This window comes from Simochromis diagramma, unplaced genomic scaffold (assembly GCF_900408965.1).
Source record: "Simochromis diagramma unplaced genomic scaffold, fSimDia1.1 OVJJ01000486.1, whole genome shotgun sequence".
Classification (NCBI taxonomy): domain Eukaryota; kingdom Metazoa; phylum Chordata; class Actinopteri; order Cichliformes; family Cichlidae; genus Simochromis; species Simochromis diagramma.
The window spans coordinates 356,430-372,594 of record NW_024387047.1 but is presented as its reverse complement, the minus strand read 5'-3'; the positions used below and the strand labels follow the sequence as shown (position 1 = coordinate 372,594).

Here is a 16,165-nt window from a genome sequence, read left to right as displayed (position 1 = left end):
AAGCATTAAAAAGGGTAACAAGCAACTTTTATTTCCAACAGGTTATTGAAGGATCAACTAGAATCTCAGAAACTCTCGTTGACTTGGCTTTTACAGTCTGGAAAACGCAATCAATGAAATAAACTGTAGTGATTTTTTTGCAAAAAGCCTGGATAATAGCTATAATGCTTTCATGTACTTCAGAGAACTATACATAGATTTTTTTTTTTTTTTTGAAAAATGAAAAGTAAAACAGGCCAAAAAGACTTTTTACCTTGCTTTAATGGAAATGTACTTTCAGTTATAAAACCAAAGGACCATGCTCTAAGGTACCTCTTTAGAATAAAGCACAAAATGGCAGGCTTTTATTTATTATACTGAGAAATAAGGTTGTGAAAGAGCTCAGAAAGGCCATGGCAGAATTTATTATTCATGTCAACTGCAAAGCAAAAGGGAAATGCTAAAGAAGTCTGGCAGAATTAACAGGGAAAAACAATTCAATTTATAAATCCATAGAACTAAATACATGCTGGAGATATGGGCTAGACTGGTGATCTGGCATGCTGGGCACTTTTCATTTTTGGGCCAATGGGCCGGCCTGAAGGGTTGCTGCGCATTCGTTTATTTTCATAACTGAAGCTGCACTGCCCAGTCAGATCTCTTAACGCGAGTGGGCCCTCCATTACCTCATGCAGCTTGTAGAAAAAGTGTGCAGAATTAAAACTGTGCAGAAAAGTACTGGAATCAGTACTCATCACCAGGCAGAATACTTGGTTTAATGTGTTTTGCATGTTTATTTTGTTGATTTTAGTGGTTTAGGTTTTCTGCTTGTTTTATTTCGTTTTTTCTTTGTTTAAAAAATTGATTGGTATGTTTACCCTGCTAGATTTAATTATTGAATAATTCGGCTTTCTGAGTAGCATGACAAAAGGCTGCAAGAACTAACTTGCAGGTTAGGACATTTTGGTGGCTGTAATTTGGAGCTTCAGGCCTGAAATACAAGTAACATAAGAGAGACGAGCACAATGGACACCAGAAAGACACCAGAGTGGTATGCCAGAGGATCAGCTGTGCTGCCATGGCTGCCGACTAGAAAAAGAGGTCCAAAGCTTCAGCCAGCTCTTGATTAACCTGTTCTGTCTACCTGCACTGCAGCTAGTATCAGGACAACAAGAGTTGCAAAGGGCCATTCCAGATAATTGCAATACTTTTAAAATATTTTTTCCTAAGGTCGGGTTTGAAAGCATTCAACTGTTTTTGTTGGTTTTTGTCACTTCTTTTTTATTTGAAGGTACTTCTGTTTTAATTGGTTATTCTTTTATTTACTGTGGGGTAAATGAAATACATTTTTTCCTAAAACATACCAAAAATCAGGCTGCACTTACACTAGTCACAGATATTTAATCTGTTACAATGACTTTGATGTGTTTTTATTGGACCTGCAATGCCCGTGTTTCATAACCGTGTTGTTTTGTACAGACTGTAGAAACATGGACAAACTAGTCCATGTTTCTACTTCACTACGGAGGTTGAAAAAGATAAAAGCTTACCAGCCTGAAAGTGACATTAATAGGACTGGTGTCCACTCATTTTCTCCCTCTGCTGAAGAGATGATCCACATGTCTTTATTAAGGATTTCAGCAATTCTGAAGTCAAATTAATTAGCAATAATCCTGAAGACTGGCTACAGCAACGTCCAATTTGGTGACAGAGCCAATGCAAAACAAATTACATAGTCTTCACTTGTATTTTAATCACATGAATATGGATAATTATCTTCCTTTGTGCAGCACTTTTATAACTAAAGTAAAAAAGAAAAAAGCTCCCTTCACTCAAGAAACCCCCCCTGACTATAGCAAGCACACTTTTATAAAAATGTGTTTAATAGATGTTTCCATTACATTTTTTGTGTGTTCAAAACATATGTATTAGCAAAGTTATGGTATATTATGGGAAACAGAATAATTTCCATGTTGTTTTGTACCACTTTCCAGTCATCCCGATAAGTGACATGGCTGCAAAGGAAGCATTAAGGAATTTAAGCAGATGTTATTATGGTGGCCATGCTGGTGTGCCTGGGTCACTTCCCTCAATTAGAGAGTTACAAGTGGACTACTCAACCATAAGCTTGGTTTTACACTTGTTTAATCCAGCAAAAAGGAGATAACTAATACTAAATACACAAACTAGTCTGACCACAGTGTGTTCGATCCACAAAAACATGTGCGCTGTAATGTACTCACACGTTTTCTTACTGACCACTCAAAGTACTAGTTACATTTACCCATACATTCATTCATACTGTGCACTTTAAACCAAATCTGCCAGTCTGTACATGTAAATGTGTTGATTTGAGCTGCCCTCAAAAACAGAGTGTTCCTCTCTGCTGCCATTTTCAACCAACTGTGTCAAAAACATGAATGCATTTCCCTTCCATGATAAAGCAATGCCCTCTACAGGAAAAGCAACAGTACCTCATCCTTCTTTCTGTCCTTCTACTTACAATCCGCTTAGATTTTACACACACACCTCCGATTTAGATGAATAGAGCCATCATTGCAGCAGAAAACCTTTTAAATTGCAAATTAGTAGTTTGTGGCCTCAAAAACATTGAGTTACAACAGTGTCCAATATAGTCAATGTTAATCCTGTTCACATCTTTTAAAGATGGCTTCATTTGCCAACTACCAAGTTACTTCAAGTATTACAGGAGATGTTAGTCCTAGCAAATGAGCCTGCATACATTTAAATCACCATGCGTTGGCTGTTATTTTCATTAGAGTCTACAATAAAACAGCATCCCCATGATGAGTAATCAGAGTCCGTCCATTCCTCCTGTAATACTCCTGCAGTAATTCCAGGCTGACTGCAGCCACAGAGATGACACCTTAACCCGAGAAGTGACTTGGTAATACAGACAAGACATCATTTGCTTCGAGGCTTTTACCTTGAAGGAAAGAAAACATATTTTGAAAATAACCCTTCACTCTAGTTTCTGCCTCTAAGTGGTAAATGTAAGACCTTTATACGAGTCTCGAGATGGAAATGATTTGCAAAACACATGCTGTTTCTGCTTTCAAATGATGTACTTGAAGTTACAGAGCACCTTAATGGTTTTCGGGAAATGCCACTTTTGTGTTGGAGTGCTGTGAAATGTGTACGCGCTTCTTGTTAAAGGATAACCTTCTCTCCTCGCCTCCTCTCTCCTGCGCATTAGAGGAAAAATGTGTGTTGCCTATAGCTGTGTCGGCACATCGGGGGAATGTCGCACGCATGTGTGTGTGAGGGTCTGCTCTGATAGCGTGTCAGACTGAATTAGCCTCCGTTTGGCGTGAGCCTGGCACACACTGCTGCCTGCCCTCTGCCCACCACCCCACATATGTGGCCCAGATTAGAATTAATAACCAGCACTGCCAATCATGCTTTAATCACAATAGCTTTGCATTTAGGGGGCAGTGGGAGGTCACAGACATCTGGGCTTTAGGATGGCCAATCTGGAGCAGCTAATAAGGCAAGTTTGCACAAGTGTGTGTGTTGGTGCTCCCCTGATGGACTCATTTTGAGTGTTGGTGGTGGCAGCTGCTCAGGTGAGCCCCAGAGACTGACAGGAGGACTAAAGGGTGTTTTAAAGTGCAGAACCAAAAAAAAACAACACACCAGCTGGAAAATATAAGACAGATTAGTGTATAAACTATGTTTTTGTCTATCTGAATGGATCAGTATTATGAGTAATATGTGGACCAATGACAGGACATCAGTTACCGCAAAAGACCAGCATTGTTATTAGCAGCCAGTAATATTATGTACATACAGCATTCTCAAGTCCAAATGTCATGGGAGGTATTTCACTTCCGACATTATTTAATTGACCTTTCCTAGATGACGGTCCTTCTAAGGAGGAGGATAGCATCTGGGAGCAGACAGGTAATCTGTACAGATGGAAGGATTTAGAACACTGAAGGCCCATCAGTGGCCAAGAAGTTTCTTCAAAACGGCTTCTTGAAAAAGCACTACATACCATAGACTGTATGTAAAGATTGTCGTAGCCCCTATGGCACAACCCTCTATTTTCAGGCACAACCCTCTGACTTCAAAGCCTTAGCGACAGAGTTTTGACCAGTATTATGGAGTTGTGGAGGCAGTAGATGAGATTTAGATTAGTGGGTGCAGTGCAAGTTTCAGGTAATCCTGATATCAGCAAGCTGAATTCATAAACTGTATGGAGAGCAAAAAAATGCTATGCCAACTCCACTCAGTGGTCAATGGTGGAATAACTCCTGAAAACAAAGTGAATATCGGGGCCAATTGCATAAATTCATGAGCCAAGCTTCGTGTAACAGTCGGTGAATATTTTAATTTGAATGTACAGTTTTGACATTTTCATTTTACTGTATTGAAGTTTTGTTTGATGCTTGAAAAGTTCTGTGGTGGATGGATAACAAAAGATCACTGTTCATCACCCATATCCACTAAACAGATGGCACAGGTTTGCTCACTTCACTGTTATTTTGTATTAATGACACAGAGACCATCTCCCAACCTGGTAACACAAATCAACTCTTTACCCGGTAGGTTTAAATGTTTGTTTTTTTTGTTTTTTTTTTAAAAAAAACAATCATGAACAGTGCAATAAAAGCGATTCACTGTTAGTCACGAACATACCACCAATGTTTCACCTCAATAAACAGCTATAGAGCAGTATAAGAAGGAATGTGTGGCTCTAAAGCCATTTACAGATTCTTTGTAAGAAAACTGAAGAACGTCATGAAGAACTTCACATGTATAAATCTGACTTTTTCTGAATACCATAGACCTGCCATCAGCTGCACACTTTTGACCACATTCATGTGACTTCATGACGTTTGTGTATGAAGGGACGATATGTGTGCATAATAAAAGGGCCATAGATTGCTCAGTCTCAGGCTACACTAATATGGGTCATAACTAATAACTGGTTGTGCCACCACTGCCACCAACTTCAATCAAGTATTTGTAATAACTAAGAGCTACAAATGAGAGAGGGGGGATATAATAATAACAATAATAATAATGGATTGCATTAATACAGCGCTTTTCAAAGCGCTGTACAATTCCACTATTCATTCACACACTGATGGAATGAATAGTGAAGAAAATTATGTCATGAATGAAATAGTTTGGTCTTTGGAGTATTCAAGGTGTCCCAAAGTTCTCCACTCGAAATTTGATTAGTCTAGCACCGTGAGTGCACAGAACACGTCATTTTAATTTGGCTCAAAGAAAAACCTTGCAGAATGTCTTGAGAGTATTTTTGATATTTTCCCCCCCCACACCCTCAATACAATTACTGCCAGTGTAAATAAAAGGTAAGGTGTACTTTATTTTAATCAGCCATTATGGTACCAAGTGCTGAGGAAATGAAGTGTTTCAGGTTCTTCTGCACTCCCACAGTGACAAAATAAAAATACAGATTAATAGTAATTAAGTATAACCTAACGGGAAACCATAATTTCTTCACTTGAACCAAGTTTATTTAGGTACATTTAGTTTACTTTTTTATTTTTTTAAACAAATTTACTCCCCCCCCAACTCCAGAAACATACATCAATATTTAAAAAGTGAAATATTAACTCAGAAATACTAACATTAAACAACAATAGCCAAGATTGCATAACACAGATTGACTGATCAAACCAAAACAGAAAACTGCAACATTTGTTGCCATGGTAATATTTAGTTCAGGCAGTTGTTAGCTAAACAATATGCATCAAAGGACACATACCAGCTTTGTGTCAGTCAGGGTAAAATTCCAAAATAGGATTTTAAGGTGATTTCTTGATCATCTTAAATATTCTGTGGAACACAGCATCAAGCAGCACAATCCACAACATTACTGCTTATGTTATTGCTACTAAGCTGATCATGAGCTTCTTGGAGTCTTTGTTTCTGGACACTATGACGAACTCCGTAGCCAAAGTATACAATCAGACCTGAGAAAAGGGGATAGCATGCCATGAACTTACTGTCTTTATTCCTTAATACATCTATATGCTCTCTACAATGATGCAAACCTGGAAGAATAAAAGCATTTGATAGCAATCCTAGTTACCTGAAATGGCTGAAAATGCACGCTCTTACCAATTGCCATCCAAACAGCATAGCTGACCCAGGTTTCTCCTTCCAGTTGAACCATCAAGTAGGTATTAATGAAGACACTTAAAACTGGAATTACAGGTACAAAGGGAACCTGCAGAAGGATATGAACCCATGACTGATTTATGCATGTCATTTTGACTTTAGAAGTTACACTTTTTCATTGTTTTTCCTAAGTAAAAAGGCCAAGTGTTTTCTTTTTTAAGCAGGGACAGACAGTACCAGTACTCTCCTTACTATTCCTTCTTTTTGGAGTTTAACAAGAAGAAGAAAAAAAAAAAAAATGTCAGCCAGCATTTGCCCACTGGTTGCCCTCCCTTTAGTAAACATGCCGTACATTTATTTGCTATAAACTTTCTGTGCCCTGCAACAGACCCTTAGTGAGGCCCAGCAACTGACCCCCAAATAAGCTGTATTCAATGAAAATCAATAGAAGCAGACTTTCAAGAAGCATGAAATCCTACATTTGGAACCAAGCGCCCAACACCATCTGCTTTACCATGAAAGAAGCTTTAGTCCTGCTCTGTGGCTGCCTCCAGATGATAACAACGGCAAGGACCAATGTCAGCACGAGGACAGAGACGAGGAGCATGCTCCATAGTTCCCGTCTGCTGAGTGAGTACAAGGCCTCAGACAGGAGCACGGTTAAAACGATTACCAGGAACACTGGGGAGAGGTCGGAGCTGTCAGAAAACATAATACTAGAATTTTGTTTCATTTCTGCATTCTTAATAGCAAAAATTATTTTTAATGAATAGTGTTAGCAGTATCTGCTCAAGATACAAAGTATCAAAGTGAAGCAGCTGTCAGGAGCCTCAGCAAATCAGGTGGGGTGTGTGTGGCGGGGTGATAAAGGATGACTCACAGATAATGATGGTGAGAATGGTGACATTTTTAGAGGTGCGGTGGGTAGCTCGAAATGGAGGCCTGAGCACATCCCTTATTGAGAATGGCTCCAGTCTGAGGACAAAACCAGCATTATCTTTGTACCTGAAACAAACAAAAACAGTCAGGCTTACATCTAATCTGGAACTCTTGTTTGACCAAGTCATTTGCAGTAGAACATACACATGCCAAATGTTTAAAACAGACATTTTACCTTTTCATGAAAAAAAAAAAGGCTTATTTTGAATTTGATAGCAGCAACACCTCAAGAGTCGGGACAATGCCCTGTTTACAACGGTACACAGTTGTAAACAGAGCATTTGGGAAAACACCTGGGAATTATAGATAACAGTTGCTTGACTTTTGGAAGAGGAACATTGTCACATTCTTCTTGTATTTTTAATGTCAAAGTTGACTGCATGGTGGGCATTTCAGCACACTAGTACTATGAATCTGTGTTGTTGCAATAGCTGCAGTTAAGCATCATCTTGATTAAAAATACAACATCTTGCTGAAAAGCATGTGTCGTGCTCAAAAAAAAAAAAAAAAAAAAAAGCTGTACATACACTCGAGTGTATCTTGTTAATCTGGGGTTATATATCAGTTACTTTCAACGGCTCTCTTCAGGATAGAATGATTGTACAACATGCATATATAATCAAATGATTGGGATGAATAAAATACCATAAACCATTAAATATCAGTGTATACATTTTATAGGTTATCTGTGTTTTAATGTGATTAAAATAAAGGTGTATTAGATTTGCAAATCATTAGTACCATGAAGTTCTGCCTAAAGTTTGTGAGCTCACATAAATTAATTTGTATATATGTACTTAGCATTTTGTCCCAATGCTATTTTGCACTAAGTTTAAAGTTTGCATTGTATAAATGCTGTAAATGTTCTTCCAGTGATGTAGGATACATCATCTATTCACTAAACTCAAGACGATAAGTCAAAACAGTAGCTGATCCATTCTAAAGATATTGGACAGGATGGGCTTTGGGTGCTCGAAGCATAAAAGCACTATCCATCCATCCACCCATTCGCTTCCGCTTATCCTTTTCAGGGTGACAGGGGATGCTGGAGCCTATCCCAGCTGTCATAGGGCGAGAGGCGGGGTACACCCTGGACAGGTCGCCAGTCTGTCGCAGGGCTAACACACAGGGACAGACAACGATTCGCACTCACATTCACTCCCACGTTCACACCTATCGGCAATTTAGATTTTTCAGTTAACCTGGGGATAAAAGCACTATGCATGTACAAATTGATTTGCAATCTTTATTCTACTGGCTAGTTTTTTTTGTTGTTTTTTTTACAAGAATATATTGTTTTTTTAGTGAACAGTAGCATATGTTAATTTGTTAGGCTGAGTACTAACCTTAATATAAGAAGGCATACTGCAACAAGAGTGTATGCAAAAATGGTCCCAATAGAGCTCATGTCCACCAGTGCCTTGAGGTCAAATAAAAGGACCATGAAAGCTGCAAAAAAGAGCAACACACACCCAACTACAGATGACACAAAAGTCTACAATTTAACACTTATCAAAAATGTTTAGACACTAATTTGCTTTGACATTTTGTCAAGGAGCAACAGAAAGACCCTGTGTGCAGAACTAGAGGCATCAATGACAACTACAACATTAAATAAGATAAAGCCTCAAATGAGTCAAGCAGAAGAGGGTGTAAAGCAGCTTTACAAATTCAGAAAAAGTGAGAAGGTAACAGAAAATCTATGTTAGTCCCAAAAGTTTGATTCTGTCCATCTGGACGTAACGTTTTCAGTGGGAGATTTTTTTACCTGGACAATTGAGCATGCATCAAGACACTATGTTAGATTTACTGGTTGGAACCATTTGAATGCTTATGTCAGTAGCCTCCACCTACAAAATAATTCCAGTTTTGGGTGTTGACATATTGTTGTCCCTCTGCTGCACCTGTTTTTGATTTCGTGAACACCAAAAAAGTTGAAACTGGTTAATAACCTATTTGCTAGGGGTTAAAAAGAGCTGCCTTACCAGCCACAGCTCCTGAGGACAATGTAGCCAAGACAGGACTTTGCCTGGAACTCATGTAGCTGAGTGGCTTGAAGAGCAGGCCGTCTCTGGCCATGGCATACAGCACCCGTGGCATTGGCAACATCACTCCCAGCAGACTGTGAATGACGTATCAACTGCATTTTAAACGTGAAATTACAGGTACAGCAAGTTGCACATCACAGACTTCACAGATGAGCCATAACTACAACAAAGAATGAGATGTAGTTTTATATGCCGTTTATTTGGCTTCGGTAGCACAAACACATACAGGATAGACAAGCAAAGCCACTTTCAACAAGAGCTGAACTATGATTTCTGACAATAGGGAGAGCTTCTTTCTACTATTCTTTTTACTTTGTTGCCTATAAGATGGTTACAAATAATTAATATCAACTTAGTAGCTGAAAGGTGCCAAAAACTGCCGTTTCAAAAGCACTGCATTGCCCATACACTCCCATGTTAAAATGGCCAGCTTATTAGCATTAGAAACATGATAGAGCCAGATATATTTTTTAAAGAACAAAAAAAAAAAAAAAAAAAACAGTATACTGGACTCTGGATATTTCCCATCATGTTGTACTGAGGTTGAATTATTTTCATTTTTAACAACTAATAAGCCAAATAATGGCTTATTTGATTATGTTCATGATTATAAGCAGTCTGCTTTTCCTCTGGTAACTCCAGTCATTGAAATGGACTTCGCAGGTAGTTGTGGCATTTGTGCATGTGAATGAATTAACATGCATCTCGTTCGACAACTTCTCCAGTTTCTGTGATTTAAATTCTAGTATTTAAACAGTCCATTACTTAGCTCTATTTATCGTGTGTGTGTGGAACTTGGCATACTATGCATTTAGTTTCACATACGATATATACTACACCAATTCTCTGTATAGCTTACAAGGCAATATATTAATCATGATTAGTACTAGTCAGCCTGAGCAAATGGGGTCAAGTATTCCACTGCTTTGAAGTCATTACAGGCTACATCATAACAGATTGCCCTTGCTGCTTTTAGAAAAATGGTCAAATTACAACACCCCCTGATGCCAGTGAGGGGCAAAGAACCTTTTTTTTTTTCCTTCAGGCAAATCAGGCAATTGTGCATGACAATTTAATAAAAAGAAAGAAAAGATTTCTGTAGTACTAAAGTAAATTTAAGCATGCAGTTTTAACAATTGTGTAAATGAATCTAGCAATTGGAACTGACTCAGTGTTTTACAGGTGTACAGATCATTACCTTGTTGACAGTGCACAAAGGGATCCTACAGCAACAGCATACTTTGCAGGCTCCCAGCCAATGTACTCAAAGGCCACAGGTAATGGACTGTGAGCGTCAAGCAGATAGTAGGGCATCATAAGTGTCAGGGAAGCCGACACGCCAAAAAAAGCCACGAAGCAAATAAGCAGGGATACCACAATCCCAAGAGGAATGGCTTTCTGTGGGTTCTGCACCTCCTCTCCTAGAAAAGCAGATGAATTAGACGTACACTTCCTGATTCAGCAAACAATCTAATAATGAAATGATCTACACACAGATGAGCCAAAACAATCAAACAAACAGACCAACAGATTATTTTGCAACAAAAGCACAAACACTATACTGACAAAAGTACTGAGTCACTTGCACATTACACCTACAGGAAATTTATGACATCCTATTCTAGGCCTACAGGCATTAATATAGAGTTGGTCTCCTAAAACGGCGCCGCAACAGAGAAGGGCCTTTTCCAAACTGTTCCCACAAAGACTTCTCTTCCCTGGAACTAAAGGCCTGAGCCAACCACAAACAGACAGTCTTATAGCTTTATCCAACCTCCAAAGCTTAAGAGTTAGTACAATGGAGGCAACATTCTCCTGGCAGTCATCAAAACTAGATTTGTCCATGAGATTTCCAGATAGCAAAGTGTGTGGAGTGATTTTTATTATAATTTTATTTTATTATGTATTATTCTTGTTGCATGTTGAAGCTCTACTTGGAAGCTTGTTAAGATCCAACCATGCAAAATACGATTTTTTGCCATCTTTCAAGTGGTCTTAAACTTTTGCTAGGGATTTGTGTTTATTTATTTTTTTCAATATACATGTGTACACACACACACACACACACACACACACACACACACACACACACGATAGCTATGTTTTGATATCCATTTCTCTATCGTAGTTCTATTTCATCCAGTGCCATTCTCATTGAGATAGGATTTACGATCATCTCACAAATATCATCAAAGCGCAGCTTTCTCCCTGTTTGTCTCCCATAGGGAACCATTTTAAAACAGCTCATAGAGTAAAAAGTAGGGTGTCGTCACACTGCAACCACATCACTATTATTAACTCTACAAACATGCAAATTGAGTATTCTGTAGTCTGGAAGTTGCTTCTGCTCACAGTGAATTTTCCCAACACAACTTATAGTTTTCTCTTGGAAAGCATTTATTTCAGAACTTAAAGGCTGTTTTCTTTCCTTTGCTTCAACAACATATATCCTGATGTTTTCTGAAAATTCACCAGGTAGAAGAATAGGCATACTCAAAATTTACTCAGAAATTTTCTGCCAATTTGTAGCCAAGTTACTGTGGTTGTACTTTGCAATGCCACTTACATTTGAATGTGGAATATCCTGGATGGAAGAAATTTCACAAACTAAACTGAATAATTAAGAGATGTGACCCAGTACTTTTGTCCACATAGTGCATTACAGACTGGAATATAATAAACAACCTCACAGGGCAAAGTGTTTGTGGCCAGATGAAAGGTAACAAAGTTAATCCTACTCAAGAGTACCAGTAGCAACAATGCAGTCAAATCCAAAGAAAGCATAGAAACAGGTTGCTGCCCCGGCCAAAGTTCCATCAAAACCAAAGGGGAAAAAGCCGCCAACACCAAAGTCAACAGTTTCATTCGGCTCAAGTTTCCTGCACAAAAGCAACAGTAGTTTCATGACATGATATCACAACGGAAATATCCACATCAATGATGTACATACTATCAGACAAATTGGTTTTCTGCTTGTATAAGAGTTATACATATGACTGAGCAATTTGAGAAATCTTAAATATACCATGAAACTATAAAGAGCACAAAGAGGGGAAAAAAAAAGTTGTGAATGAAATAAATCGGATTGTCTATTTAGATCAAGTCTCCTCACCATTTGAGATAAGCATTCTAATGTGGTGGCAGGCAGCTATGAATATACAGTACTGTGTAAAAGTCTCCATTACCCCATCCAAGCTACCTCTTCTTACTAAGCTCTTTAGATCTCCATTACCCCTCATTTCTTTATACTTTGCTCCCAAAGTAAGACTGGGCATCTTGTTTTTGTTTAAAGAAATAGTTCTCCTGTCTTCTTGAAGGTCTTTCAAAGTTTTTCTTTGGACACTGGTTGCTTTTTCAATAATTCCTGTCTACTTCTCGTACCTGACTATCTTCAGAGTTTTGTTGATCACTTAACACCAACCTATGAATCTTCCAAGTGTGCAAAGGGCATGCAAGGAATGAACCAGAGCCAATGTTAAACTCCAGTATGCAAAAAATAAATACACAATAGAGGAAACTGGAGAACTTGAGGAACAAGGAAGAATTGGCAAGCCTAAACTATCAAACAAATTTAATATTGAACAAATATTTTATTTTAAGGGAAAAATGCTAACCAGCCTATGAGAAAAGTGTGTAGTAATTAGTCTTGCAAGACTTCCAAGAGTATTGAAAAAAAATATTCTGTGGACTAACAAGATAGAAGTTACAAAATGTGTGGCATGACATTAAATCAGGCAGTTCATGCTTGGAAACCCTGTATGAAGGCTGAATTAAGTTCTGCAAAGGAAAGTCGGCTGAAATTCTTCCACAGATCAAGACAGATCACCGGTTATTGTAAAAACTTGATTGTAGTACATATTGTCCCTGTTATCTTTCTCTAATATCAAAATTTGTTTGATGATCTGAAACATGCTGGTGTGACAAACATGAAACCACTAAGGGGGTAAATACTTTTTCACAGTACTGTGTCCAGCATAGTAAAAATTTCCAAATATAAACTGAAACCTAAAACTGACTTTTGAGTACGCGAAAAAAAATAAATCTATCAGAATGTGAATGAAAATGACAATTAGCATAAATAAAACTTACATAATTTCCCAAGTTGCATTTAGAACTGTCTTTTTACTGATGTGCCAGTTTTTGAGATCTCCTTTAATAAAGCCAGAAGTGATGATAAAAATCAACACAGTCACATTTACTGCTGTAAAAACAGTATTCACGATTGCAGACTCCTTCAGACCATATGCAAGCACCCCTGAAAACAGAGGGAAAGATATAAACAGATGTACTTTACCTTTAAGAATGTTTTTCCATCTATGATACAAATAATACTTCATGTCAAAATTGCAAATGTCACCAGCAAGCAACATAATCAGCGCAGCAGCAAAGAAGTCTGGGTATTCAGCCAAGCCAGGTGAGTCCATTGGTGTATGTTCCCCTAGATGCTTAGCCATAACATTGTGTATCAGGTCATCAAATGCTCCAGTCCAGGCTTTGGCTATACTAGATGTTTCTAAGGAGAAGTTTAAAAAACAAGGCATGGAAGATAACTCCATTAATTGTTATTGTAGGGTCTTTACCAATATAAAAAGGCCTCAATGTGACTTTGTTGTGATTTGACACTATACAAATAAAACTGAATAAAATCAGCTTTTACAAAACATTTAAGACTAAGGGTCTTCGTGTGTAAAGAAGTAAATATCAAATATTTTATATTAAATATGATCAAATTCCCTACAAATAGAATCAAATAAAATAAATAATCAGTTCAGGCAGTGTCAGCTTTAACATTTGTGTCTGTTTTTTCACACTTTCTACCACAAACTGCTGCACAAACTGGATTTGATGCACAACTACAACACTTGGCATACTGCATTTATGTATTTTGTCAAATACATGGTAAAGATGTATAGTGCCCCCTGAATTCCACTTACCAATGACATAGGACAGCAGCAGATTCCAGCCAGTCACAAATGCCCACACTTCTCCTATAGTCACATAGCTGTAAAGGTAGGCCGAGCCCATCTTTGGCACACGAGCACCAAGCTCAGCGTAGCACAACCCTGCAAAGACTGAAGCCACTGCAGCAACCAGGAAAGAGATGACGATGCTAGGACCAGCCACTTCCCTCGCCACCTCCCCTGAGAGCACGTAAACCCCTGCTCCAAGCGTGCCGCCAACACCCAGGCCAATCAGATCCAGGCTGGTCAAGCATCGGCAGAAGTTGGACTGCTCACCTGCTGGCTCCAAAGGCTTCTTACGGGCCAGGGAACGGATGAACGCTAACACAGAACATATTCTGAAATCAGTAGTACTGTGATTTAACAAAACAACCGACACCAGTGAAGGACTCAAGTATTATGTGGCCTCTCTGTGCCTGACTTTTTCTGGCTTGAAGTTATAATGAAAAGGCCAAAACAAACATTACCTGCTACTCATTTCATAGGTGCTTAGATCTGTTTCTGCTGTGTGGACTAGAAGAGGGGAGAAGAAAAAAATCCCTTCTCTTTCCAGCTAACAGCCCTGCAGACTGCTGCAGCGGCACACCTGACATCAATTCAGCTAATCAGCATGATGATGTTCAGGCCTCCTGTCTCACTGCTTCTATCAATGAATTGTCAACAGTATGAGGTATATATGCTGCATGTGATGGAAATACTTTAATATGCCTTGCACAGATAGAAATAAGAATTTAATACTGTTTCTATTTCACAGTAGAGTGTAGATAATGCTGTTTCCAGAAACTGGGAACTGTTTGTAGTGAACAGACACATTACAGAAAGCCCCAGATGTGGCAGCTAACCAAATACCTCTTGGCCTTCACTTCAATATGTCTCACAGGGTTATATGACATGCTGGATGGTTTTTAATTTCCAGCATTGAACTATTCCATCAGAATTTATCTCTGATTTTCAAGCTGCTGGCAAAATCACAGTGTCCAAGCCTGAGCGGAGTTGGAGCCATGTTTTCCTGAGCCCATATAAACAGGTTAGCTACATAAATCCCCCAAAGTTTTTTGCTTCTGGTAATCCATCAGCTCTTGGAAATCATGTTGACATTTCCACTTCTCCAGCTGTGGTCCAGCAGCTTATGGCAACTTTTTCCAGGATCCAGAAACTTTAGACAAAAAACTAAGACTGTACAAGATTCTTTCAGCAGTCCTGCAACGAATTGTGCTGGATCCATTTCAAGATGCAAATACTTTCATTGTTGTCATTGGTTTCTTTTTCCCTTTAAATCAGATGATTCATAAATGGTATCATCAGCAGCCTTAAATCCACCTTGAGCATAAAAGCCATGGCCTAAATCTATAACTAGCTATAGTGTCACAATGTCACTGTGATATTAATCTAGTAAAACATTTGTTTTCAGACTTAGAGCACTGCTACCACGAGGCCATTAATTTAAGGTCCATTAAGGGTCAGCATCAGATTGGGGAAAGAAAAACACAAAAACTGTGATTTCTGTCATTAATCATATGTTAAGTTCTTCTCACTAATTAATAAGTGGATGCTGTGACATGGTTCAAGCAGAATACATCTTTGTTGTCAGTCAGCTGTTTAGCTTAGCTTGTGTCCACATTTAGTAAAACTGTAAAGAAGGAGTCTGATATGAGTCAGTGACGCTCACTTCTGTCCACTAGCAGCAATACTGAGGTCAGTTGTTATTATATACTGAACTTTTCTGTTGATAATCACTGCTGTTTGCCCATGTAGGTGAAACTTTCTTTGAACTGGCTCTTAGTCGTAAATGAACTCCCATACGATGTGAGAATGCAATCAAATTGTTTATCAGGGGAAAAGTGTGATTTTTTTTTTTTAGGACACTAGAGCCTAACATTACCTGGTTTAATCTTAGCTTATTTCTAAGCTAACATAAGAAGAAAAACATACTGAGAAAGAGATCACCAAAATATACATGTACAAATGTTAAATGGTCATATATAGTGAGAAAGAGCTATTTATGACCTTTAAATTAAAACTAATGTATAAAGTGCGGCCAGTCTCTAGCCAGTCATGTAAAATGTAAAAAGGCGGAGCGGCGATGCCCATCTCAGCCAGTGTATTCCAGATGGTGGGTCA

At 38.4% G+C, this 16,165-nt stretch overlaps 1 protein-coding gene across 3 annotated transcripts; it reads right to left on the bottom strand.

The window, feature by feature from the left end:
* Window positions 1-5,517: 5,517 nt before the first annotated feature.
* On the bottom strand, window positions 5,518-14,661 carry LOC120741747 (cationic amino acid transporter 2-like). 3 transcript variants are annotated; one of them, XM_040044776.1, is made up of 12 exons: window positions 14,512-14,660; window positions 14,018-14,382; window positions 13,441-13,596; window positions 13,173-13,338; window positions 11,832-11,962; window positions 10,282-10,504; window positions 9,021-9,157; window positions 8,382-8,484; window positions 6,977-7,101; window positions 6,611-6,777; window positions 6,097-6,205; window positions 5,518-5,948 (listed from the first exon to the last, which is right to left on the bottom strand). In XM_040044776.1, the coding sequence occupies exons 1-12, from the start codon at window positions 14,520-14,522 to the stop codon at window positions 5,827-5,829; spliced, it is 1,815 nt and encodes a 604-aa protein (XP_039900710.1). In that variant the 5' UTR covers window positions 14,523-14,660; the 3' UTR covers window positions 5,518-5,826. The 3 variants fall into 3 exon arrangements, with proteins under 3 accessions (XP_039900710.1, XP_039900711.1, XP_039900712.1); XM_040044777.1 differs by lacking the exon at window positions 11,832-11,962 and having other exon boundaries at window positions 10,282-10,368; window positions 14,512-14,661; XM_040044778.1 differs by lacking the exons at window positions 5,518-5,948; window positions 6,097-6,205 and having other exon boundaries at window positions 6,651-6,794; window positions 14,512-14,661.
* Between the last annotated feature and the right edge of the window lie 1,504 nt (window positions 14,662-16,165).